The sequence below is a fragment of the Elephas maximus genome, chromosome 8, assembly GCF_024166365.1.
Source record: "Elephas maximus indicus isolate mEleMax1 chromosome 8, mEleMax1 primary haplotype, whole genome shotgun sequence".
NCBI lineage: Eukaryota > Metazoa > Chordata > Mammalia > Proboscidea > Elephantidae > Elephas > Elephas maximus.
This window is the reverse complement of record NC_064826.1, coordinates 79,886,820-79,909,444: the sequence shown is the minus strand read 5'-3', so window position 1 is coordinate 79,909,444 and position 22,625 is coordinate 79,886,820. Positions and strand designations below refer to the sequence as shown.

At 38.6% G+C, this 22,625-nt stretch overlaps 1 protein-coding gene across 1 annotated transcript in view; it reads right to left on the bottom strand.

Moving 5' to 3' along the window:
- HDAC9 (histone deacetylase 9) overlaps positions 1–22,625 on the bottom strand; it is a 1,063,574-nt gene that overhangs the window by 47,444 nt on the left and 993,505 nt on the right. The window contains exon 25 of the mRNA XM_049893259.1: positions 19,042–19,126. Coding sequence (XP_049749216.1) covers positions 19,042–19,126 — 85 coding nt within the window. The remainder of the gene's footprint in view (positions 1–19,041; positions 19,127–22,625) is intronic.

Here is a 22,625-nt window from a genome sequence, read left to right as displayed (position 1 = left end):
ATGATAAAGAAGCTGTAAATGTCCATGTATAAGTCATTGTGTAGGCATATTTCCATTTATTTTGGACAAATACTTAGGAGCAGTATGGTAAATGTATGTTTAACTTTATAAGCTGTTGCCAAATTGTTTTATAAAGTTGATGCATCATTTCACATTTCCATCTCATATATTTTGTAACTCTGTTATTAGGTGTAAAAACATTTAGTATTGTTTTGTCTTCTTAATCAGTTGGCCTCTTTTTTATCATTATGCAATGTCCTTCTTTATCCCTGGTAATACTCCTAGTTCTGACATCTACATTTTCTGCTAAAAAAAAAAAGCCACGTCCTTTTTCTTTCTTTTTTTTTTTTTGTCATAAATGTGTGCAAGGTGTATTTCTTCTCATCATTTACTATTAGCTTATCTATGTTTCTTTATTTCAAGTGGATTTCTTATGGACAACGTAGAGTTGGGTCTTGCATTTTTATTAAATCTTAAACCTCTGCCCTTTAACTGGAGAGTTATGACCACTTAATGTAATCATCTATGTGTTTGAATTTACATTTTTTATATGCACACATTTGTTTTTTTAGCTCATTTTGGCCGATTGTATGGCAAAATTAAAACAGATAACAAATCATAAACTACGTAACAACTTCTGAAGTTAAAATGTAGAATTGTTGATACCATCTCTGTAGAAAAAGTATTCAAAGTGTAAATGCTACATACAGGACTGTTCTGCCTATATTTTTGGAACATTTTTTAACCTATACCTAACCTCTGATTCTCTATATTCCCCCCAAACCCACCTCTGGCATAAGCTGTGGCACTAACTACAGCACACGTGGCAGGTTCACCAAGTAACAGTAATGCTGAATACTACTCCCTTTACCTCCCAGATCAGACAGAGTAAAGTGTCCCTTATAGTTGGTATCTAACTACATTTTATTGTATCAGGGACAGTCTAAAAAGCTTTCATTAAAAGGGAAGTGTTAAAAGAGAACCTACAAGTTGGAAAAAAAAATTGGCTATTACAAATCAGACAAAGGTCTAATCTCTAAAATCTACAAGAAAATTCAATGCCTCTACAACAAAAAGACAAATAATTCAATTAAAAAATGGGCAAAGATAATGAACAGACACTTTACCAAAGAAGATACTCAAGCGCCAACAGACACATGAGGAAATGCTTGTGATCACTAACCATTGGAGAATGCAAATCAAAACCACAACGAGATACCATCTCACCCTGGCATTACTGGGACAAATCAAAAAAACAGGAAATAACAACTGTTGGAGAGGCTGCAGGGAGATCAGAACTCTTATGCACTGCTGATGGGAATGCAAAATGATACAACCATTTCAAAAAACGATATGGCACTTCCTAAGAAAGCTAGAAATAGAAATACCATATGATCCAGCAATCCCACTCCTAGGAATATATCCTAGAGAGATAAGAGTTGTCACACGAATAGATATATGCACACCCAGGTTCACTGCAGCATTGTTCACAATAGCAAAAAGATGGAAACAACCTAGATGCCCGTCAACAGATGAATGGATAAACAAACTGTGGTACATATACACAGTGGAGTATTACACAACAATAAAGAACAACGATGAATCTGTGAAGCATCTCATAACACGGATGAATCTGGAGGGCATCATGCTGAATGAAATAAGTCAATCACAAAGGGACAAATATTGTATGAGACCACTACTGTAAAAACTCCTGGAAAGGTTTACACACAAAAAGAAACAATCTTTAATGGTTACGATGGAGGGAGGGTTGGGGATGGAAAAACACTAAATAGACAATAGATAAGTGGTAACTTTGGTGAAGGGTAAGACAATACACATTACTGGGGAAGCCAGCACAACTTGTAAAAGGCAAGGTCACAGAGCGCTCTATAAAACCAAACCATTGCCACCAAGTCCATTCTGACTCATAGTGACCCTACAGGACAGAGTAGAACTGCCCCATAGGGTTTCCAAGGAGTGTCTGGTGGATTCGAACTGCCGACCTTTTGGTTAGCAGATGTAGCTCTTAACCACTACGCCACCCAAACTCCCTGAGGGTCCGAATTGCTGGGCTGAGGGCTGTGGGGACCATGGTCTCAGGGAACATTTAGCTCAATTGGCATAATATAGTTCATAAAGAAAACGTTCTACATTCTACTTTGGTGAGTAACGTCTGGAGTCTTAAAAGCCTGGGAGCAGCCATCTAGGATACTCCAACGGTCTCACCCCTTCAGGAGCGAGGAAGAATAAAGAAAACTAAAGATATAAGGGAAAGATTAGTCCAAAGAACTAATGGACCACATCTACCACAGCCTCCACCAGATTGAGTCCAGTACAACTAGATGGTGCCTGGCTACCACCACTGACTGCTCTGATAGGGATCACAAGAGAGGGGCCTGGACAGAGCTGGAGAAAAATGTAGGACAAAATTCTAACTCAAATAGAAAGACCAGGCTTGCTGGCCTGACAGAGACTGGAGAAACCCTGAGCGTATGGCCCCTGGATTCCCTTTCAGCTCAGTAATGAAGTCACTCCTGAGGTTCACACTTCAGCCAAAGACTGGACAGGCCCATAAAACAAAACAAGACTAAAGGGGAATGCCAGCCCAGGGCCAAGGACTAGAAGGCAATAGGGAACAAGAAAGCTGGTAATAGGGAACCCAAGGTTGAGAAGGGAGAGTGTTGACATGTTGTGGGGTTGGTAACCAATGTCATAAAACAATATGTGTACTAATTGTTTAATGAGAAACTAGTTCTGTAGACCTTCATCAATAAAGAAATTTTAAAGAAATTTTGAACAATAAAGAAATTTTAAAAAGAAAAAAAACGAAGTGTTAATTGTTGCTTCAAAATAGAGTCTGGGAGAGAAAGATGGGTTATCAATAGTGGCTCTGCAGACTTAACCAGTTGTTCAGGTAAAAATTCTATTCACTTTTCATGTATCTCACACACTGCCAGATGCGACCATGGCAGAAGCAGAAAGTGCAGGTTTAACAACCCTTCCCTAATTATGTTATAGCAACCATAGACAATAATACTTTATTAAATAGAAATATCTGGAAAAAAATGGATGGGATGTTTAGACATAAACCAAGAGTGTCCTTTACAAACAGGAAAGTATTGCCATTATAGCAGCCATTGTCAGTGTCCTATCCATATATTCTTGCTCTAACTACACCAGTGCACACAGACGGATTTCCATTTGCCAGCACCAACATGTTTATGTGTGAGGGCTTCTTCTTGCCATTGGAGCTTGCATGGTTGGCCAGAAATATCAGGGAAATATCACCCCCAGGAGCAGCCCGCAGTCAGTAATTGTTTGGAGTTGGAGTATAAAATATCCCAACTCCTTCACCCTTTAAGTAAAATAACTCTGAGCCACGAGTTTCATGTTGGCTCTCAGAATTTCCCCAGAGGAATTAAACTTAAGGCACTTTACAATGGTAGTTGGGCCAATGGCACTTCCTTTAACTTACTTTCTTCCCATCCAAGTCTCACTTAAAATATTCCCATTCCTTTGTCCTCTAATCTGCAAATACATTATGTGTACATGGCTCTTTGTCTCGGGGTCTGCTTCTGAAAGAACCCAAAGCAATACAGTCACCCTATGTATAATGGAGGTTAGGAGAATCTAACAGGAATTGTTCTCCCCTTTGAAAATCCTGAGACTTAACCTCTGCCAGGATCTTGGTATGATCAAGCTTGGAGACACATATTATTGAAATGCACATGATATGCATTAGAGCTGAACTAAAAAAAAAAAAAAAATTCAATGAGAAATGAACTACCCCATGACTTGGAAATACTTGTGTTAAACAAAACTAGTGAATTATGTCCCTGTGGGTAGACATTACATGGATATTAGAATTTTCTTGCTGAACATGGAGCCAAAATAATAGATGTTCAATGACCTGCATGCTCATCTCCTATGAGAGGGTCATTGTCTTTAGTTGTTACTAGCATAATTCATAAACTATTAATGAATGAGTATTAATAAGTGCAAAGTAAGTTCATTCATTTAGTCCAAGAGGTGGAACTCTGTCAAAATGACCAATGCATTTTATTCCTGTGGGTTGATCTACATGGGAAACTAAATGACATTCAAGAGGTTATTTCTATCACCTAGTAAATAAGATTTTCAGCTTTTATTATGTGCCAGTCATTGTGACATTGGAAATATAGGATGTGTATTCTTTCATAGAACTTAAAGCCTAAGCACAAGACTGCTATTCATCAAATGATTGAGTATATGTCTTATAACTGAAATAAACAGCTAAAAGGAAAAGAGTTCTGTGAAATTATAAAACAATGGTAGAATTAAAATTCACCTCATACTGGTTGACTAATTGGTAGAGTCAGAAATTTGTTTCTCATGAGGATCCAAAAAAAAAAAAAAAAAAAACTCCACTGGCATCAAGTCGATTCCAACTCATAGTGACCCTATAGGGTTTCCAAGGCTGTAAATCTTTATGGAAGCAGCCTGCCACATCTTTCTCCTAAGGAACAGCTGGTGGGTTCGAACCGCCGAGCTTCTGGTTAGCAGCCATCTGCTTTAACCACTGTGCCACCAGGGTTCCATGAAAATGGGGGTTAGTAATTCCGAAACTACATTATCTGCATGCTAGGGTAGATTTTTTAATGGAGGGTAGAAAAATTAAGTAAATAAATTGTAGATAATGAGCCCCAGATTTTGTACTTTTGAAGAAAGATGCTACAAATAAAGAAAAAAGGTTACAATAAATCTTGTGATGTTTGTTGGATTTGAATCAGAGTTATCAGTAGGAATCATGTTTATTTAAAATAAATATTTAGGTTGTTCTTGTTGTTGTTAGATGCTGTCAAGTCAGCTCTGACTCATAGCAACCCATGTACAATGGGACGAAACACTGCCTGGTCCTGTGCCATCCTCACAATCCTTGCTATTACTGAACCCACTGTTGCAGCCACTGGTGTCAATTCATCTCCTTGAGAGTCTTCCTCTTTTTCTCTGACCCTCTACTTTACCAAGCATGATGTCCTTCTCCAGGACTGGTCCTCCTGATAACATGTCCAAAGTATTTGGGATGAAGTCTTGCCATCCTCGTTTCTAAGGAGCATTGTGGCTGTACTTCTTCCAAGACATATTTTTTGGTTCTTCTGGCAGTCCATGGTATATTCGGTATTCTTCACCAACACCATAATGCAAAGGCATCAATTCTTCAGTCTTCCAGCTCTCACATGCATATAACCCAAATTTGTTGCCATCAAGTCAATTTTTACTTATGGCCTGTAGGACAGAGTAGAACTGCCCCATAAGGTTTCCGAGGAGCACCTGGTGGATTCAAACTGCTGACCTTTTGGATAGCAGCTCTTAACCACTACACCACCAGGGTTTATAAGGCAATTGAAAATATCATGGCTTAGGTCAGGCGCACCTTAGTCCATCTTTGCTTTCAAACACTTTAAAGTGATCTCTTGCAGCAGATTTGCCCAATGCAATATGTTGTTTGATTTCTTGACTGCTTCCTCCATGGGTATTGACTGTGGAGCCAAGTAAAATTAAATCTTTTACAACTTCAGTATTTTCTCCTTTTATCATGATGTTGCTTATTGGTCCAGTTGTGAAGATTTTTGTTTTCTTTATGTTGAAGTGTAATCCATACTGAAGGCTGTGGTCTTTGACCTTCACCAGGAAGCGCTTCAAGTCCTCTTCACTTTCAGTGAGCATTATTGTGTCATCTGCATATTGCAGGTTGTTAATGAGTCTTCCTCTAATCTTGATGCCATGTTCTTCTTTATACAGTCCAATTTCTCAGATTATTTGCTCAGAATACAGGTTGAATCAGTAAGGTGAAAGGCTAAACCCTGATGCACGTATTTCCTGATTTTAAACTATGCAGTATCCCCTTGATCAGTTCAAATGACTGCCTCTTGATCTATGTACAGGTTCCACATGAGCACAATTAAGTGTTCTGGACTTGCCATTCTTTGCAATGTTATGCATAATTTGTTATGATCCACACAGTTGAATGTCTTCGTATAGTCAATAAAACACAGGTAAACAGCTTTCTGGTATTGTCTGCTTTCAGCCAAGATCCATCTGACAACAGCAATGATATCCCTTGTTCTACATCCTCTTCTGAATCCAGGTTCCCTGTTGATCCACTCCTGCAACAGTTTTTGAATGGTCTTCAGCAAAATTTTTCTTGTGTGTTATATTAATGATATTGTTTGATAATTTCCACATTGTGTTGCATCACCTTTCTTTGGAGTGTGTACAAATATGGATCCCTTACAGTCAGCTGGCCAGGTAGTTATCTTCCACATTTCTTGGCATAGAGCAGTGAGCACTTCCAGTGTTGCATCCATTTGTTGAAGCATCTGAATTGGTATTCTGTCAATTCCTGCAGCCTTGTTTTTTGCCAACGCCTTCTGTTCAGTTTGGACTTCTTTCTTAACATCATGGGCTCTCGATCACATGCTACCTACTGAAATGGCTGAATGTGGAAAAATTCTTTTTGGTACAGTGACTCTGTGTATTCCTTCCATCTCCCTTTGATGTTTCCTGCATCATTGAATTTTACCCACAGAATCCTTAAATATTGCAACTCGAGGTTTGAAGTTTTTCTTCAGTTCTTTCAGCTTGAGAAATGCTGAACATGTTCTTCCCATTTGATTTTCTAACTCCAGGTCTTTGCATATTTCATTATAATACTTTACTTTGTCTTTTCAAGCTGCATTTTGAAATCTTCTGTTCAGCAATTTTACATGATCATTTCTTGCTTTTGTTACAGCTACACTACGTTCAAGAGCAAGTTTCAGAGTCTTTCCTAACATCCATTTTGGTCTTTTCTTTCTTTCTTGTCTTTTTAATGATCTCTTGCTTTCTTCATGTATGATACTCTTGATGTCATCCTACAACTTGTCTCGTCTTTGGTCATTAGTGTTCAGTGAGTCAAATCTATTCTTGAGATGAGCTTTAAATTCAGGTGGCATATACTCAGGGCTGTACTTTGGTTCTCATGGACCTGTTTTAATTTTCTTCAGCTTCAACTTGAACTTGCGTATGTGAAATTGATGGTCTGTTCCACAGTTTGCTCTGGCCTTGTTTTGACTGATGATATTGAGTTTATCATGTGATCTCCAGTGTCATTTCTATCACCAAGGTCACATTTTCCAACTACTGGTCCTTCTTCGTTTCCAACTTTTCCATTCCAATCACCAGTAATCATTAATGCATCTTGATTGCGTGTTTGATCAATTTCAGACTGCAGAAGTTGGTAAATATTGTCAGTTTCTTCATCTTTGGCATTAGTGGCTGGTATGTAAATTTGAATAACAGTCGACTATACTCAAAATGACAATTATTCAAAATGCTGAATATCCATAGTTTTGTCCATAGTTCGCACTAACGTTAATTTCTTAGTTTGGATAATTGCATTATGGTTATGCAAGACGTTAACATTAGGGGAAGCTGGGTGAAGGTTATGCAGGAATTCTCTGTACTATATTTGCAAATTTCCTCTAAATCTAAAATTATTTCAAAATTAAAAAAATAAAAAAAAATGACTTTTGTATCTGGTGGTATGCATGCCACTGGTGATCACAGGAAGGTGGTGATCACACTACAGTGGCTCTAACAGCAATGTGAAGTTGAGGAAACAGAGATCTCCTTAGTTATGTTAAGAGTAAATGTTATACGTATGTTGGAAACATTTTTCAAGAATTTGTTCCTTAAGGGTTGGCAAGCAATAGGACGGTAAACTGAAGAAAGAGTGAGGTGGCTGGAGTTTGGCTGGTTGTTTTTAAGATGGGAGATATTTTAGTTTAAATGTTCATGGGAAGGAACAGTTAGGAGGAAGCAGTTCTGTAGTTACAATTTACTCTAAGCAAGGCTTGTTGCTGAGATTAAGGGATGGGAGGAGACAGAATCAAAATTTTAAGGAGAGTGGAGGATTTTGAAAGAATAGCTTGCAAAAGGCAAAGAAATGCAGCAGGATTGGTCCTTTTGAGTTTGGTTATCATAAATTTTACAGTGGACCAATCTGCATACTTCATGACTATCTCAAGCAGATCTGTTCATTTAGGTCCAGTGTTGGAGAAAGGTGTTTGTAGAATATATCCAGGGCTGAGGTCTTCTTCAACTGGTGTGATGAAAGATAGAAAGGCAAAGGAATTTAAGTGTTACTTTTGTTAATGTGTACATAGAAGGAAGTGAAGAAAGGAAATGTATAATTAATTGGGAGAAATGAGGGATTAGAAGCTAGGAAATAAAATAGTCTTAGGAGCGTGAGTCAACAGTTTCATGGCATGTGGACCTGATGGCCTGAAGTATTGCTCCTTGGCAGAGACATGCCTGCTGATGCTGGCTTAGGATTCCTTTCTTTTTTCAAATCTGCTAAGACAGTTACAGACAGTCATCTGCTCTCCAGGTTCCTATTATTTTCTTTTTCTTTTTTTTTTTTTGCCCCTATGAATGGTATGTCTTATAAAAAGAAAGTGGATATTACTTTCGTGGTGCTTCAGGAAGAAGTGAAAAGTAAATGAGTATTCTTAATCTATTATTCTTTGAAAATAGTAACCCCCCCTTCCCTTTTAACTCTATAAATAAGACTTATTATTGTGTTGCTTATCATTTCTGCTGACTCTAACTAGTGGCTTGTGTCCTTGTGCATTTGATTTTATTCATTGATTATATACGCGTGCATTTACTTCAGTGCATATTCTGTTGGACTTGATCTCCGCATATTCTGTGTGTCTAAATTAGGGATACTTTCTGCCAGAAAGAAACTGAATTTGATTCCTGTAGAACCCAGGAGTATACCAAGAGGGAACCTCTTTAGTTGCCGTTAAATTCATACCCCTTTGCTGCAGGCCCCAGGCTTTCTTGTGCATTTATATTACTGATACCATCATTTGTGCCAGGGACACCATCCCCTTTTTGTGTTCCTGCTTGCTCTCTGTTAAATTTCAGCTTGTGCTCTTTTTTCTCCCATTCTCTTACATTCTAGCAAGCTCAAACTGAAAACCAAACCCACTGCCCTCAAGTCAACTCTGACTCATGATGATCCCATGTGTTACAGAGAGAACTGTTCCATAGGGTTTTCTTGGCTATAATCTTTACAGAAGCAGGCCACCAGGCCTTTCTTCCTTGGTGCCATTGGGCGGGTTCAAACTGCCAACATTTCACTTAGCAGCCAAGTGCAAACTGTGCCACCCGAGGACCTTCTAGCAAGCCCATTAATGCATTAAAGTTGTTTGTTTTAATGTATGCAGACTCTATTATATTTTAATAGAGGCCTATTATAGTGTCTATCCTGCTATACTTAGGAATAGGAAGTCTAATGGAACTCTGTTTTTCCCTGTGAAATGGGGTGGGAACAGGTGCTTTAATAGAATGAAAGTGGGCTTTGACATCACAGCCAGACATGGGTTCAAATTTTGGTTCCACTGCTTACTAACTGAAAGACCTTCAGCAAGCTACCAAAAGTTGGGTTAGGCCTCAATTTATTCATGAACAATATGAAGAAAATAATTATGCATTTGTTGCGTGAGGACTAGCCTGTTGCCATCGAGATGATTCTGACTTGTAGCAACCATGTAGAACAGAGTAGAACTGCCCCATAGGGTTTCCAAGGAGCAGCTGGTGGATTTGAACTGCCGACCTATGGGTTAACAGCTGAGCTCTTAATCACGGTGCCACCAGGGCTCCTGTGTGAGAACTAAAAGTAATATATTCAAATAACTAGCAGATGATCTTCCCCCATACCTGACCTTCCAACACTCCCTATATCTGTGAATGGTATCATATGTGTGTGAAATTCGTCTGGGTACTAAGAGCTGAGTATATAAACACAGTATTCTGTTTTTACAGAGTTCAGTCCCAGAAACCTCCATAGTTTTATTTATTCTCTTGGCTTGATTAGTTTTGCCTTGGTGGAAATGTGAGTGAAAAAACTCATAATTACAGATGCTCTTGGGATTTAAAAAAAAAAAAAAGCCAGACAATTTAAGTCTGTAAGCAGATGGTAGGTTTTCCTCTTTTTTTATGGTACGTTCCATTATTAGGGCTCCACCACACAATAACCAGAGTTTCAACATTTCAAGAGAATGGTTAGTTAGAAGTTCAAAATCAATTTTCAAAAAGCCATATGTACAAGTTTGACCTGGCTCTGATACAAGCAAGGGTTGGTGGGGTTAATAGCGGGAAAATGCCTAACACTGCTTTTCTTCAATGAAGTTCTGCCTAGCCCAGGGCTGCAACGTCAAGGCCTCTGTCTAAAGCCAAAGAATCTATGACAAATAGCAGCTCACACCTGACAACAGTCAGGATTTTAAACTCAACAGGGCAGGGATTTGAAATTCCGCCAATCCTTGCATTTTTTTCTGATTAGATGTATTTTACAAGTTTACAAGGGGCTCCTGAGGGCAGTCACATAGCTACATGGCTTCTTGGAATTTGGCACTGAGCTTCCTGAACTGACTGTGGCTAAAACCTCAATTAACCAGAACTTCAAAATCCCCAAGCTTCAGTTAAATAGATATGTTTTCTGAGCATGTCACTTTTGGGAGAGATACTCAAAAGAAGTATATGTAAAAACGGCAAAGGGAATGAATTTATTTGTGAAATAGTATAATATAGTGGCTAAGAGGGAGGCTCTAGAGCTAGGCTACTTCATTATAATCCTGCCTCAGCCACTCACTAACCATGTGACCTTAGGCAAGTTAATTAACCTGGATGTGCTTCAGTTTACTCTGTAAAAATGGGAATGAAAATAGTACCTACCTTGTAGAGTTGTTAAAAAGCTTAATCTGTTACTAATGAGTCAATTCTGACTCATACATACCCTAGGAAAGGGCAGACCGCCCCATAGGCTTTCCAAGGTTGTAACGTTTATGGAAGCAGACTGCCACATCTTTTTCCCACAGAGCGGATGCTGGGTTCGAATTGGTGATCTTTAGGTTATTGGCCAAATGCTTAACCACTGAGCCAGCAGTGCTCCTTAAATGAGTTAATATATATTAACAAGAGTGCTTAGAACAGTACTTGACTCTCGATAATTGTTATTTGAGCCTATAAAACAATAACACACATTAGGAACATGCTTCTTAGTTCAGTCAAGTATACGAGAACAAATGGGCAACACCTGCCCAAAAGCAAAGACAAGGCAGGAAGGGGCAGGAAAACGGGACGAATGGACACAGAGAACCCAGAGTGGAAAGGGAAAGAGGGAGAGTGTTGACACATTGTGGGAATTACAACTAATCGCAAAACAATTTTTGAATGAAAAACTGATTTGCACTGTAAAACTTTCACCTAAAACACAACTGAAAAAAAAAAATGATTAGAGCCAAGTAAACCCGATGGAGCAGTCCTACTCTGTAACATATGGGGTCACCATGAGTTGGACTTGACTCGACGCCAACTAACAACGTGTTATTTTGAAAAGGTATTTACTGAAATGTTACTATGGAAAGAAACTGAGCTAGGTGTTCTAGAAAAAAAAACCAAACCCATTACCGTCGAGTCGATTGTGAGTCATCGTGATCCAAGAGGACAGAGTAGAACTGCCTCATAGGGTTTGCCAGGAGTGTCAGGTGGATTTGAACTGCCCACCTTTTGCTTAGCAGTGATAGCTCTTAACCAGTATGCCACCAGGGTTAAAAAAATATGTATATAGTGTGATCCCTGTCCTCATGTAGACTGCAGTTCTTTTACAAAGATAAAGCAAATGAACATAAGTAAATAGATAGTAATGCAAAAAAAAATTTTGATTATTTGCCAACAGCTTACAGCGTTTATTGTTGTGTAAATAATTCCATCCAGTATCTCTCCACAACTTCAGTGTAGTGAAAAATGATGTTTAGCATGATGCCCCCTTTCACCCAACCTTCAAACTTTCCCATCAGCAAAGTTTCTTTTTCATAAGTCTAATATTCCTCATCTTCCCTTTCAAATCTTTTATTTCTCCATTGTTCCCTATCTCAGGAGGTGAAACCATTTAAGCAGTTGTCCCCGTGAGAAGCCTAAAAAGTATTAATCCTTCCCCAGGCAATTAATCATCATACTGCCAATTCCACCTTTGAATGAAACTGGTCACATCTCTAGTCCTTACTGCAGACATGGTGATCTTTCGAAATGCAGATGTGATCATGTTTCTCTCCTGCTTGAGAGAAAATCTCAAACATTTATGACTGAAAAATTCCTTTCCAATACTGTGGATATCTTCTTGTTCCTCTTCCCTGGACATCGATAGGATGGAGATGGAGGAGAAGAAAAAGAAAGAGAAGAAAAAACGCAGAAAATCAAAGTGAAATGGGAAGGGACAAAAGGAGACGAAAAATGGAGTATAGTTTAGCATTTGGGTGTGGAGTCAAGAAGCTAGTAAAGCTTGTGAGATGATTTATGCAGCACATGTTGCAATCTGGAGAAACAACCCTTTTAACTATGTGCATAGTCCCATGAGGTCAAAATATTGGACAATTTCCCCACAACAAGAGATGTATACAAATTCCTTTCAGCTTAGAAACTATCTGGATTTTCTCCTGGACTGCCTGATGTAAATGCCCCTTCTCCTTAGGGAGGGGGTAGGTAGAGGGTATTATAGTGATTTGAGGGGAGGCTGAGAATTATGTTTCAAATAAAAAAAAAAAGACAAAGGTTGTTATCTTTAGAGCAAGTCTTATCTCACTTTAATAGCTTTTTTCATTAATTGGTATGCAGATTTCTTGATCACCAAGAGAACCAGGTAGCATAAGCTATGATTACCCATTTTAATACAACATCAACAGTGTTTATTTAGTATTTTGATTTACCGAGTAGCTATCTCTCCTTGGAAATTGAGTCAAAATGAAATCAACCAAATTAGCATTCTTTTGTTCTTTTCTCATATTGGTTGTTACTTCTATTGGTAGTTTCCGGAACTACAGATATGATAATACTTAATAGGATAATACTGAAGAAAAAGGAAGGGAAGGAAGAGGAAGAGGAGGAAGGAGAGATAAAGGAGAAGGAGGAGGAAGAACAGGAAGAAGAGGAAAAGGAAGATGAAGGAGAAGAAGAGCAACAAGTCATTGTCACTTGCTCAGTAACACACATATCAGAATATAAGTTAAGCACAGTTCTAACAAAGAGAAGGTTTCAAATATACCTCTGATCTCCTGGAGAAAATTTTATTTCATCCTTATTTCTCTAGAATGTATGAAAGGGTGTGCTCTGTACATTGTAGGTGCCTGATCCACATGGATAACGGGCTACCATGTGGTCAATTACATGGTTATATGGCACATTCTCTTGCAACAAAGGAAATAATATCCCTGTTCACAACTGGCCTCAAGAGTTGGGTAAATTCAAAGGACCATAAATTCACTTCTCATTGTCCTAGATAATACTTTGTAATGTATATGGTGTGTATGTGATTGGTTGATTAAAAAATAGAGAGGAGATTAGCCATACTGCCACATTTTATATACAAGAGGCATGGCAGTTTCTCCCCCATTTATGCAGAACAAGTTTGATAAGAACACATGATGACATTGCAAAGGCTGTCCCTTCCCCATTCAGGCCTATGTCACTATTTGCCCTTGGTAGGCAAAATAAGGAATTATAAGACTACCCCAATCTGTTAAACAAGGGATGAATTCCTAGGGTGGGAAAAGATAAAACTGGGGGTTAAGGGAAAAAAAAAATTCTTACTGCCCCTTTACTCTTGTGCTTCCTACCACCATTTTCTTGCCAGAGAAACACCAACTCAGACGTGCAGTGGGGTGATAGGCCACGTGATTCCTCTTGAAATTCCTCAGAACTATTAAGGCAACCCCCTATCAACACATGCCTGATGAATGGAAGAAAGGATTATGCTGGAATTTATATCTTTTTAAAATCCTCTACACTAGTGTTTTTCAACTTATCAGCTGCAAACCACTGATGGGCTGCAGCAAAACATTAAAAGAATCCTCAAATCCACGTGCACATATATTTCCTTGATTCACAAATCAAAAGATACTATGATTACCACTATTATCATGTAGGAGGTCTACAAAGTTGGTTGACACTTAAAAGGAGTACTTTTCTTACTAAAAACATAAATACAAGGAAAACATGCCTCTATGCTTGTGGTTCTCATATTTTAGGGTTTCACAGATCAAGATCAATATCCCTCATGATGTGTTTTTAGAGCTTAAAATTATAGTCTTCCAAACTAAATAAATTTAGTTTAATAGAAAACTCATTTCATAATCCTTCCCCTCCCGAATCAGTGAAGGTGTGAGCACAGGCCAGCACTGGTGCGAAGAACGCACTTAGGCATCCTGCTTCTCACCATGCCATGCAGCAGAAAGGAAGAATGCAAGGTTGCCCGGACTCTCTAAGTTGTGAGGGTGGATTTCAGGAAAGGAAACATCCATATGAAGGCCTTTTGTATAAGCAGACATTTATCCTACACTTAGCTGACTCTTCCTGGCATCACTTGTTGGTGATTACAGCCAACTAAGAATTAGATTCATCTCTGAGAACAGTTACCTTCAAGCTTAGCCATGGAAATGGTAGCTCACAAAAGTAATTTGTGTTCTTCCTAGTTTAGCAGTGACTCATCCTTGTGGGTTGTGCAAAAGGGAGAAGAAACGTATATATATAGCCTGGTCTTCTTAACTCCTAATTCTGTAAGGGCTGGCCAAGGGGCATAACTACCTTAGCTTGGTTAAGAAATGAAGTTGGGCTTAAGAAAAAAAAGAAAAAAAGTGGCAAACACTGACAGACTGGCTGATTCATTCATTCAAAAAACATCTTCACAGCACCTATTATGTGCCAGATACAGCTATTGAACAAACGAACAAATAAGAACATCAACGAAAGCAATCTCTGCCCCAGAAACACACAGAAAATTTACCTAATTGAGACTAGGGATGAAGAAGCATAGAGAGATGGCTTCCCAAAAGAGGTAACATCTGAGCTAAGTCTTGGAAAATTAATTGGGATGAAGCAGAGGATTTTGTTAGCAGAGTAAGCAACATGTGCACACATGAAGCTTCTTGACCGTACTTCACTTTTGCCATTTCAAGATGGTTGACCCTTGTATGCATCCACCATCAAGAGATGAAACCAGACCCTGACCTGTCAGGAGAGGTCTTCACCTTACAGGGGAAATGATTGCCTGACGTTGCCTTATAAGGTCTTTTCTCCTCAACTAAATTAGTAACATAAACAAGGACAGGACAACAGGAACGATCCTGCTGCAAAATATTTACAGGCATGTGGCTAGGCGAAGGGCCAATGCTAATCACAGCCTCCAGCACCTGCATACCCTCAGCTGGGGGGCTCAGTTCTCAAAGAGAAATTCACATAAGGCCTGTCAGCACCTTGCTGTGTGCCTTGGGACCGGGCTATCTAGGAACTTGCCTGAATGTTTCCCACATGCTACAAGACCTGCTTCTTCCCATTTGCATAGCTTTCTGATACTGTAGTCCCAAACCGTAGCACAAAAGAATCCTTCAGAACCTGGGTTGGGAAGTGGGCTGAAATCCGAACACCTTCCAAAGTTAAAAGGAGGCACCTGCACGGTGCTGAAAAACCTATGTGAAGAGGAAGTTCTCCTGTGAAACAAAGACTACTTTCAGGGCTGACTTCACAGGGCAGCAACGTACGTAGTCACACAGGGCCATGCGTTGAGAAGGGCCAATGTTTGGTTTAATGCTCTGCTGTCACCTTACTGAAATTCTTTATAATTTTTTATTTTGCACCGGGCCCCACAAAATATCTAGCCAGTCCAGACTACCTTCCCACTTAAGCCCTTCAAATGGAGGAACAGACATTTGTGGGATGTAAAACAGGGAAAAGGAAGGAAAAGTAAGAATGCAATTTTTTATATTGTAAACAAATAAAACATTGTTTCCTAAGGCAGGAGTCCATCATCTCGGTTTCCCAAATCTTTACGTAGTTTGCGATTCCCAAATGTCTGCTTTATTATCACTCTATGAACCTTATGCAGCCCTTTTCCGTTCCTTTAGTCTCGAAGAACAGCTCCAAAGACACACAATTAGCATGACATAAAAACGTACCACACAATGTTGAAGCATCAGTGTGGAAACACTTACTTTGTACTGATTTTCACCCCAGATCCCAAATCGCTATCCATTGCTTTCCCATCTTATGTTTGTCTTTCCACTGACAGCCTCAACCCACCATTCGGATCCTTCTCAGCTACAATTGAGTTCTGCTTGCGGCACTGCTGGTTTCAGTTTTTCCTGGTAATTATTTCTCCTAGTCATCAGCCACTTGACTCTCACCTGACTAAATTATTTGCAGGATCCAGTGCATAGTAAAAAATATGGGCCCCTTGTTCAAGGCAATGACAGCAAGAGCATTAAACCAAGCCTGGGGCCCTTCTTGCCATGGGGCCTTTATGACTGCACAGGTTGCATACCCATGGAGCCAGCCCTGATTCTCATTGGCTAGAAGGGGGGCCATGTACTCATTCGTTAACCAATCACCATTCAGTGGGTTGACTCGCTTAGCTAAGAATGGATTCCCTGGAGCTGGGGATAAGTTCAGCTAACTCTGAGTTGCACGTATCTTATGGTAAAGATTAGTGAGTAAAATCAGGCTCCTTTTAAGTAGAAGGGAGAAGGGCATATTTACTGGCTAGGTATATGTTCCTGATTTAGAAGGAAGTGCTCTTTCTTAGAGGCTACCTGTGATGCATGGTTCCCCAGGACCATGAAGAGTTACTCAAATCACACCTATTCCTATCTGCTTACCCTGGAGTTCCATGCACCTCATAATTTTTCACTGCTGTCAGCTCTTCTTACAGGGACATCCAAGACTGAGAACATATGATTCCCATCTTCTTAGTGAGTATCATCTAATTAATGAACCAAGACTATCAGGCCTTGAAACTCTCACAATACAAATTAAAAATATGAAAGTCAACTACCTCAAAAAATATAAAAATAAAAATATAGCTGACTAAAATCCACACATGAGTGCTGAGAGCTTATGGAATTCCTGGATTGACCAGAGTTGGGTGGGATCCTCAATATGGGCTTAGGAGGAAATGGATTTTTTAAATGGAGGAAGGGGTCAGTGTTGAGTTATGGGAAAATGCAGTGTGGGACAGAAAGGAAGGATTCAGAATCCATGGTGGCAGGATTCTTATACAGAAAGGTTTGCCCATAGATTGAATCCCTTTCAAGAGTCTTACATTAGCCAGTCACTCAAAACTGTCAGTAATGAAAGGAAAAAATACACAGCAAAAATTCATCACATTGTATTAGATCCAATGCAAAGGCAATGGTGTAGTTCCTGAAGATGTACACAAACTATATGCTTTTCACACCTGTGTGAAAATGGAAACTTTTGCTTCTGTGGTTTCCTTCAAAACATTTCCCCTCTTTCCCTATTTGGCCCAAATCCTATTCAATCTCTAAGAGGAAGCTCAGGCCTTATCTCTGCCAAGGGGCCTTTCTTGAAGCTTCCTCACTCTCCAGGCCTTTACCCCAGCTGAGGAGAACAGCCGCTTCTCCATGATTTCACTGCACCCAGTGACACTGCATTAGAATGATCTGTACTGTAGTTATGCACTTAGAAGCCAGAAACTCTTCACAGAGTAATAATACCCTTCAGATCTTCTGTGCCTTGACAACTAATCAACATGTAACAAATGTTCAAAAATGCTTACTGAAAGTTCGATAATCAGAGTAGACATAGGAACAATAACAATTGATGACTCTTGTGAGTAAATGTTAAAAGAATGTTCAGAAGAAAAAAAAAACAGAATAATATGCATAAAGACTGAATTGTCTGAAAGGAGGCACTGGATAAATATGAGAAGGCTATCCAAGATCTTTTCAAGGATCCTTGCCTTGAGATTGGAATGACATGCAATAGAGCCTCTTGATCTACCCTCAGTGATTTCGAAATGAGACAGAGTCAGTACAAAGATGACAGGATTTTGTACTCAAACTTATGAAATCCTCTCCAACCTCCCCTTCTTATCTCTTTTAGTTCCATTACTGTAACCTTATCTCAGAAGCTTTCATCTACAATATTGGAATGTTTGTTTTTCTGTTCTCTGAAATCTTGGAAATTCATAGTTCATTCCAATTATGACTTGCAGTCAATAAATATTTATTGGGTACCTACACCCCTCAATCCAGGCACGTGTGAGACTAAGTAAGGCAAGGGATTACTTTGAGTGTCTGTATGGTATGATTTGTAAACACTTACAGCATCAGATGAGTGGTTAATAGAGCCCCAGTCATACCTATATCTCCAAATTTATACTAAGCAAGCAAAGACAGCGACTCAGAGGGCTGGCAGTGGTTTCCCTGGTTGGTGTTCCAAAAATTCCTCTACAGGATGGGAGCAAAGCTAAGGATTTTCCTGATGCTCCTTCAAATCTAATTTTGCAATTTGGTTTTCTCCTTTCTACTAACTTTCATGTTAGCTTGTGATTGATTTCTCTCTCTCTCTCTCTGTGTATGTGTGTGTGTGTGTGTTCAGTCGTCTAAAAAGAATAACTCTTGACAAAGTAATGGCAATGTGAAGGGAATTGGATAGCTAAAAAAAAAACAAAACAAAAACTCTGACTTTCCCTGCTTTGTTAACATGGATTTTTTAATAGTGAAACTTTCTCATTAACTTTTTTCCTCTTCTGACAAATGTAAAACCAGTAGATCATTGCTAAATGCCAACATTATTAGAAGACAAATAACTTACCCTTAGTTAAGTCTGGTGACACTACCATAATTTCTATATTTATGTCATTGTTCTAGGTAAATGCTCAGTGGTAGTGATTGAAAAATCCCAGTATTTGAAAATATGAGAAAAACAAGATTCTAAATGTAGAGTCTCTGAGTTATGTCTTTAAGATGAGACTGCCATGTTAAATTAAGGACCACTACGCCACCAGGCTTTCCAGGCAATAACACATCTAGGTATTAAAACATTACAGTATGTGCAAATTACAATAACTCTATATACGTTCCTTTGTGCTCTAATTGTCAATATAAATTTAATTATTTGTACCTGATTAGAGGTTTTTAAAAAAATAATTTTAAGACATACTTTGAATTTCAATGGTCTTCTGTAAAGAAATCACGGCATTCATATTTGGGGTTTGGTGCAGAATATCTTCTGGAAGTGGCTCCAGCTGCAAGAAGAGAAGATAATATGAACAGTATATTATGGCTTTATAATAAGTCTCACAGAAGCAAAGCAAATCGAAACAACTTAATCCTCAGGCAAAACTTGCTCTAGGAACTAGTTAACATTTCCTGATATCAGTTCTAAATATATAGCCAGTTTTATTTTCTGTTTTGCTACCATGTAATTGAATTCCAAGAGGCTTTTCTATTGGTTGCAAAGCTAATCTATGATGTCCCTGAAGCAGGTGCATGTCTGTGTATTATTCATTAAAAATCTGAATTATTTCGGTAATTTTTGTAGAGCCCTCACAAACCAAATTCCATCATGTCTGTATACGCAGCTGCGTCCTACAAACAAAACCTCAGGGAAGTTGCAGTAGACAGAAAGTAGGCGGTTATTCGTATTTTTGCTGTGGTTTTACAGCTAGCCGCCTTCCACATTCGAACACTTCACACTGGAAAGCCATGAGACACAGGTGCTCTTACTCAACTGCTGTTGAATAAAGTAGTAGAGAAAATGTTCAAACAAAACCAAAGGTAAAATAACTGTACATTTCCATTTAACTTTCACTTTATTCTTAGCTACGCATATGTCCATGTTTAAGCGCAGGGCAGAGTCCTTTCTTGCAAATCTATCACGGTCTTCTGGAATGACATGGATTTTTCATGGAGAAGGTCAGGAAATACTGCTCTGCCAGAAGTGAAGAGCAGCTTTAAATCATTTATGAAGCCTTTTCATCAGAACCAAGTCTGATGATGCCTGTCTCAGACTGCCCTGGGGATCGATGTAGCTGGGTGTGTTGCAGCAGAAAGTGGGTGGCTGGGGCACTTGTAGACAAAATAGCTGTCCAGCTATTGTTACCCAGAAAGCAGGCAAAGTAATAGCAACAAAACAATCAACAAACAAGCAGTTTTACTAGAAAATTTAAAGTTAATAGTCTCAGATACAAATTGACGGTCATACTATAATATGGTTGTGGTGTGATTGGAACCAATGTCACTACACAGTGTACCAAAACGTGAACTAATCTGCTTCTCTTCAGCTGAAGAAAAGACTAAAAAGCTTAGAGATTCCAAGTTTCCACAGCACATGTGAGTGAATCTTCCCCCCAGGGTCTCTCTGAATTGATTATTCTGGACTTCAATCACAGGATCTAAAACAATAGCACCTTTCTTCCAGATGCCATAGGATAACAGACTAGCTCAGGATATTTATACACGGGCAAATTCACTAAATATAGCTTTCCAGAGTGTTTTTCTTAGCTGCCAAAGAAAAACCTTTAAAACATCAAAAAGGTTTATTTGCAATACAGTTTGGTGAGAGGGGAAGAAAACACACAGTGTCAGCAAAAGTTTCTGCAATTTTAAACTCGAAATTTGTTAAGAATTATTTTTATAAAGCTGGTATTTCAGATAGTATCTTCAAGAATATGTTATCCTAGTAACACCCTCATAACTCAGAGGAACTACAGAATCATAAACTGAAGGTTACTTGGGAAATTCTTACTCAAGAATTAGAGTTTAGCCACCTTGCTCATAAATAACCTTCCCTTCCACTTATGCCTTAGGGCTTAGAGAAGAAAAAATGCTAATAGAAATCAGCTAGATTTTAATAATAAAATCTTTTGAAAGATCACCCTATGTTCAAATATTTAAGAGCAAAAACACAAGGTGATATCAGCATATTAGGTTCTTGAAAAAGCCTCCCTGTAGCTTCAGAGTAAAATGCTGACAACATGTGGAAAGGTCATGGGCTACTGGAAGGAAAATACAGGCAGATCGCTAATGCAAAAACCAATTTCTGGAATGTTCTTCCTTGAGGTCTGTGTGATATTTTTAAGACTTGGGTTTTGCAGAAAGTATATGTGATTCAGGGGGCTGAGAGTAAAAATACAAACAACCATAAACCCCCAATTTGGGATTTTCAGTTACATACGACAAACTTGTGTCTACTCATGAAAGCAACCCAGAGAATTAAGGCAATTACATGATAATTTAAGCCTCCCAAACCATTTCCCCTGCATGTTTTAGGTGAATGTCATTTAGAGGATTTAACCTTCAGTAAATTGCCCCAATTTGTTTCATTTTGACTGTATACACAGACAGAGCTGAATTCACGAAGTTCTCAAAGTAGGTTCTTTATTTTTCTCTGGTAGCTCTGCAGAAAAGGCAAGGGTAATACTCTCCCAGTTGGCAAGAAGGCAAGTGGTATTTAGAGTCTGTTTTCATTAAATTAAAAGCTTGTATGGAGGGACCACAGAATTGAGTTGTCTTTTCTAGAGAGTTTGTTGATTTAATCATTCACAATTATCAGCACTAAAAACATGTGATTGAAGCATCTATGTAACAAATATTTATGAATATTGGTCATTATTAGTAATCTAATAGCTACCTATAATGAAATAATATTAAATAGTCAATTTATAAATTTGTAGCAAAAAATAAAAATATGCAGTAAAGCTGTGTTATATATTTAGTTTGGGTGATAAGATGTAGTGGAAATACTAGCTTTTGAGGCTAATTAATGTCAGTAAGAGTCAATAAAAGATAAATAAGGAAGTAATTTATTCAAACCAGAGAACTTTTGCATACAAACTTTACAGCAAAATAAAACAGATGCAGATGTAGGAAATATTACACATCCGTCATGCCATCTCCTTTGGGAATTCGGTTTAGTAATGATAATTATCATGGAGTTATAAGATGCACTAGATAATTTTAGCACAACTTCTAGACATATGAGGCTCTCATCCAGCTTTATTGTATCTAAAGCTAATCCATCTTTATACAAATTTTCAGGCTAAGCGACAGGGAATTTGTTTCCCTACATCTTTTACAGAAAGTTGCAATACCATATTGACAAAATTCAGAAGTTTAAGTTGCACATACTAGATAATTACTAAGTACAATGGCTATTTTTTAAGGTGCCCTGGTGGTGTAAAGGTTAAGTAAGTGTTCGGCTGCTAACTGAAAGTTTGCTGTTTCAAACCCACCCAGCTGCTCCGCGGCGGAAAGACCTGGAGATGGATCTCCTTCCATAAAGACAACAGCCTGGGAAGCCCTACAGGGCAGTTCAACTCTGTCACAGGGGTGGCTGTGAATCAGAATCAACTTTAGGGCACCCAACAATAACAACATAGTTATTTTAAAACACATAAAAATTGTGGCCATTAGCATCTTGTGGCTAAGTATTTTCCAGGTTTTTCAGAATCAGATTATTTAAATCATCAAAAATTATTTTAAGAGTCCCTGGGTGACGCAAATGGTCAAGCGCTGAACTACTAACCAAAAGGTTGGTGATTCAAACCCAGAGGTACCTTGGAAGTCAGGCCTGACGATATGTTTCTGAAGGGTCACACCCTTGAAAACCTTCTACTCCGCACATATGGGGTCACTGTGAGTCAGAATGGACTTGACAGCAACTAACAACAAGAAAACATAATTAAACTACCAACTAAATCCAGAATCTGTGTTATTCTGTAGGACAAAAATCATTTCAGTTGG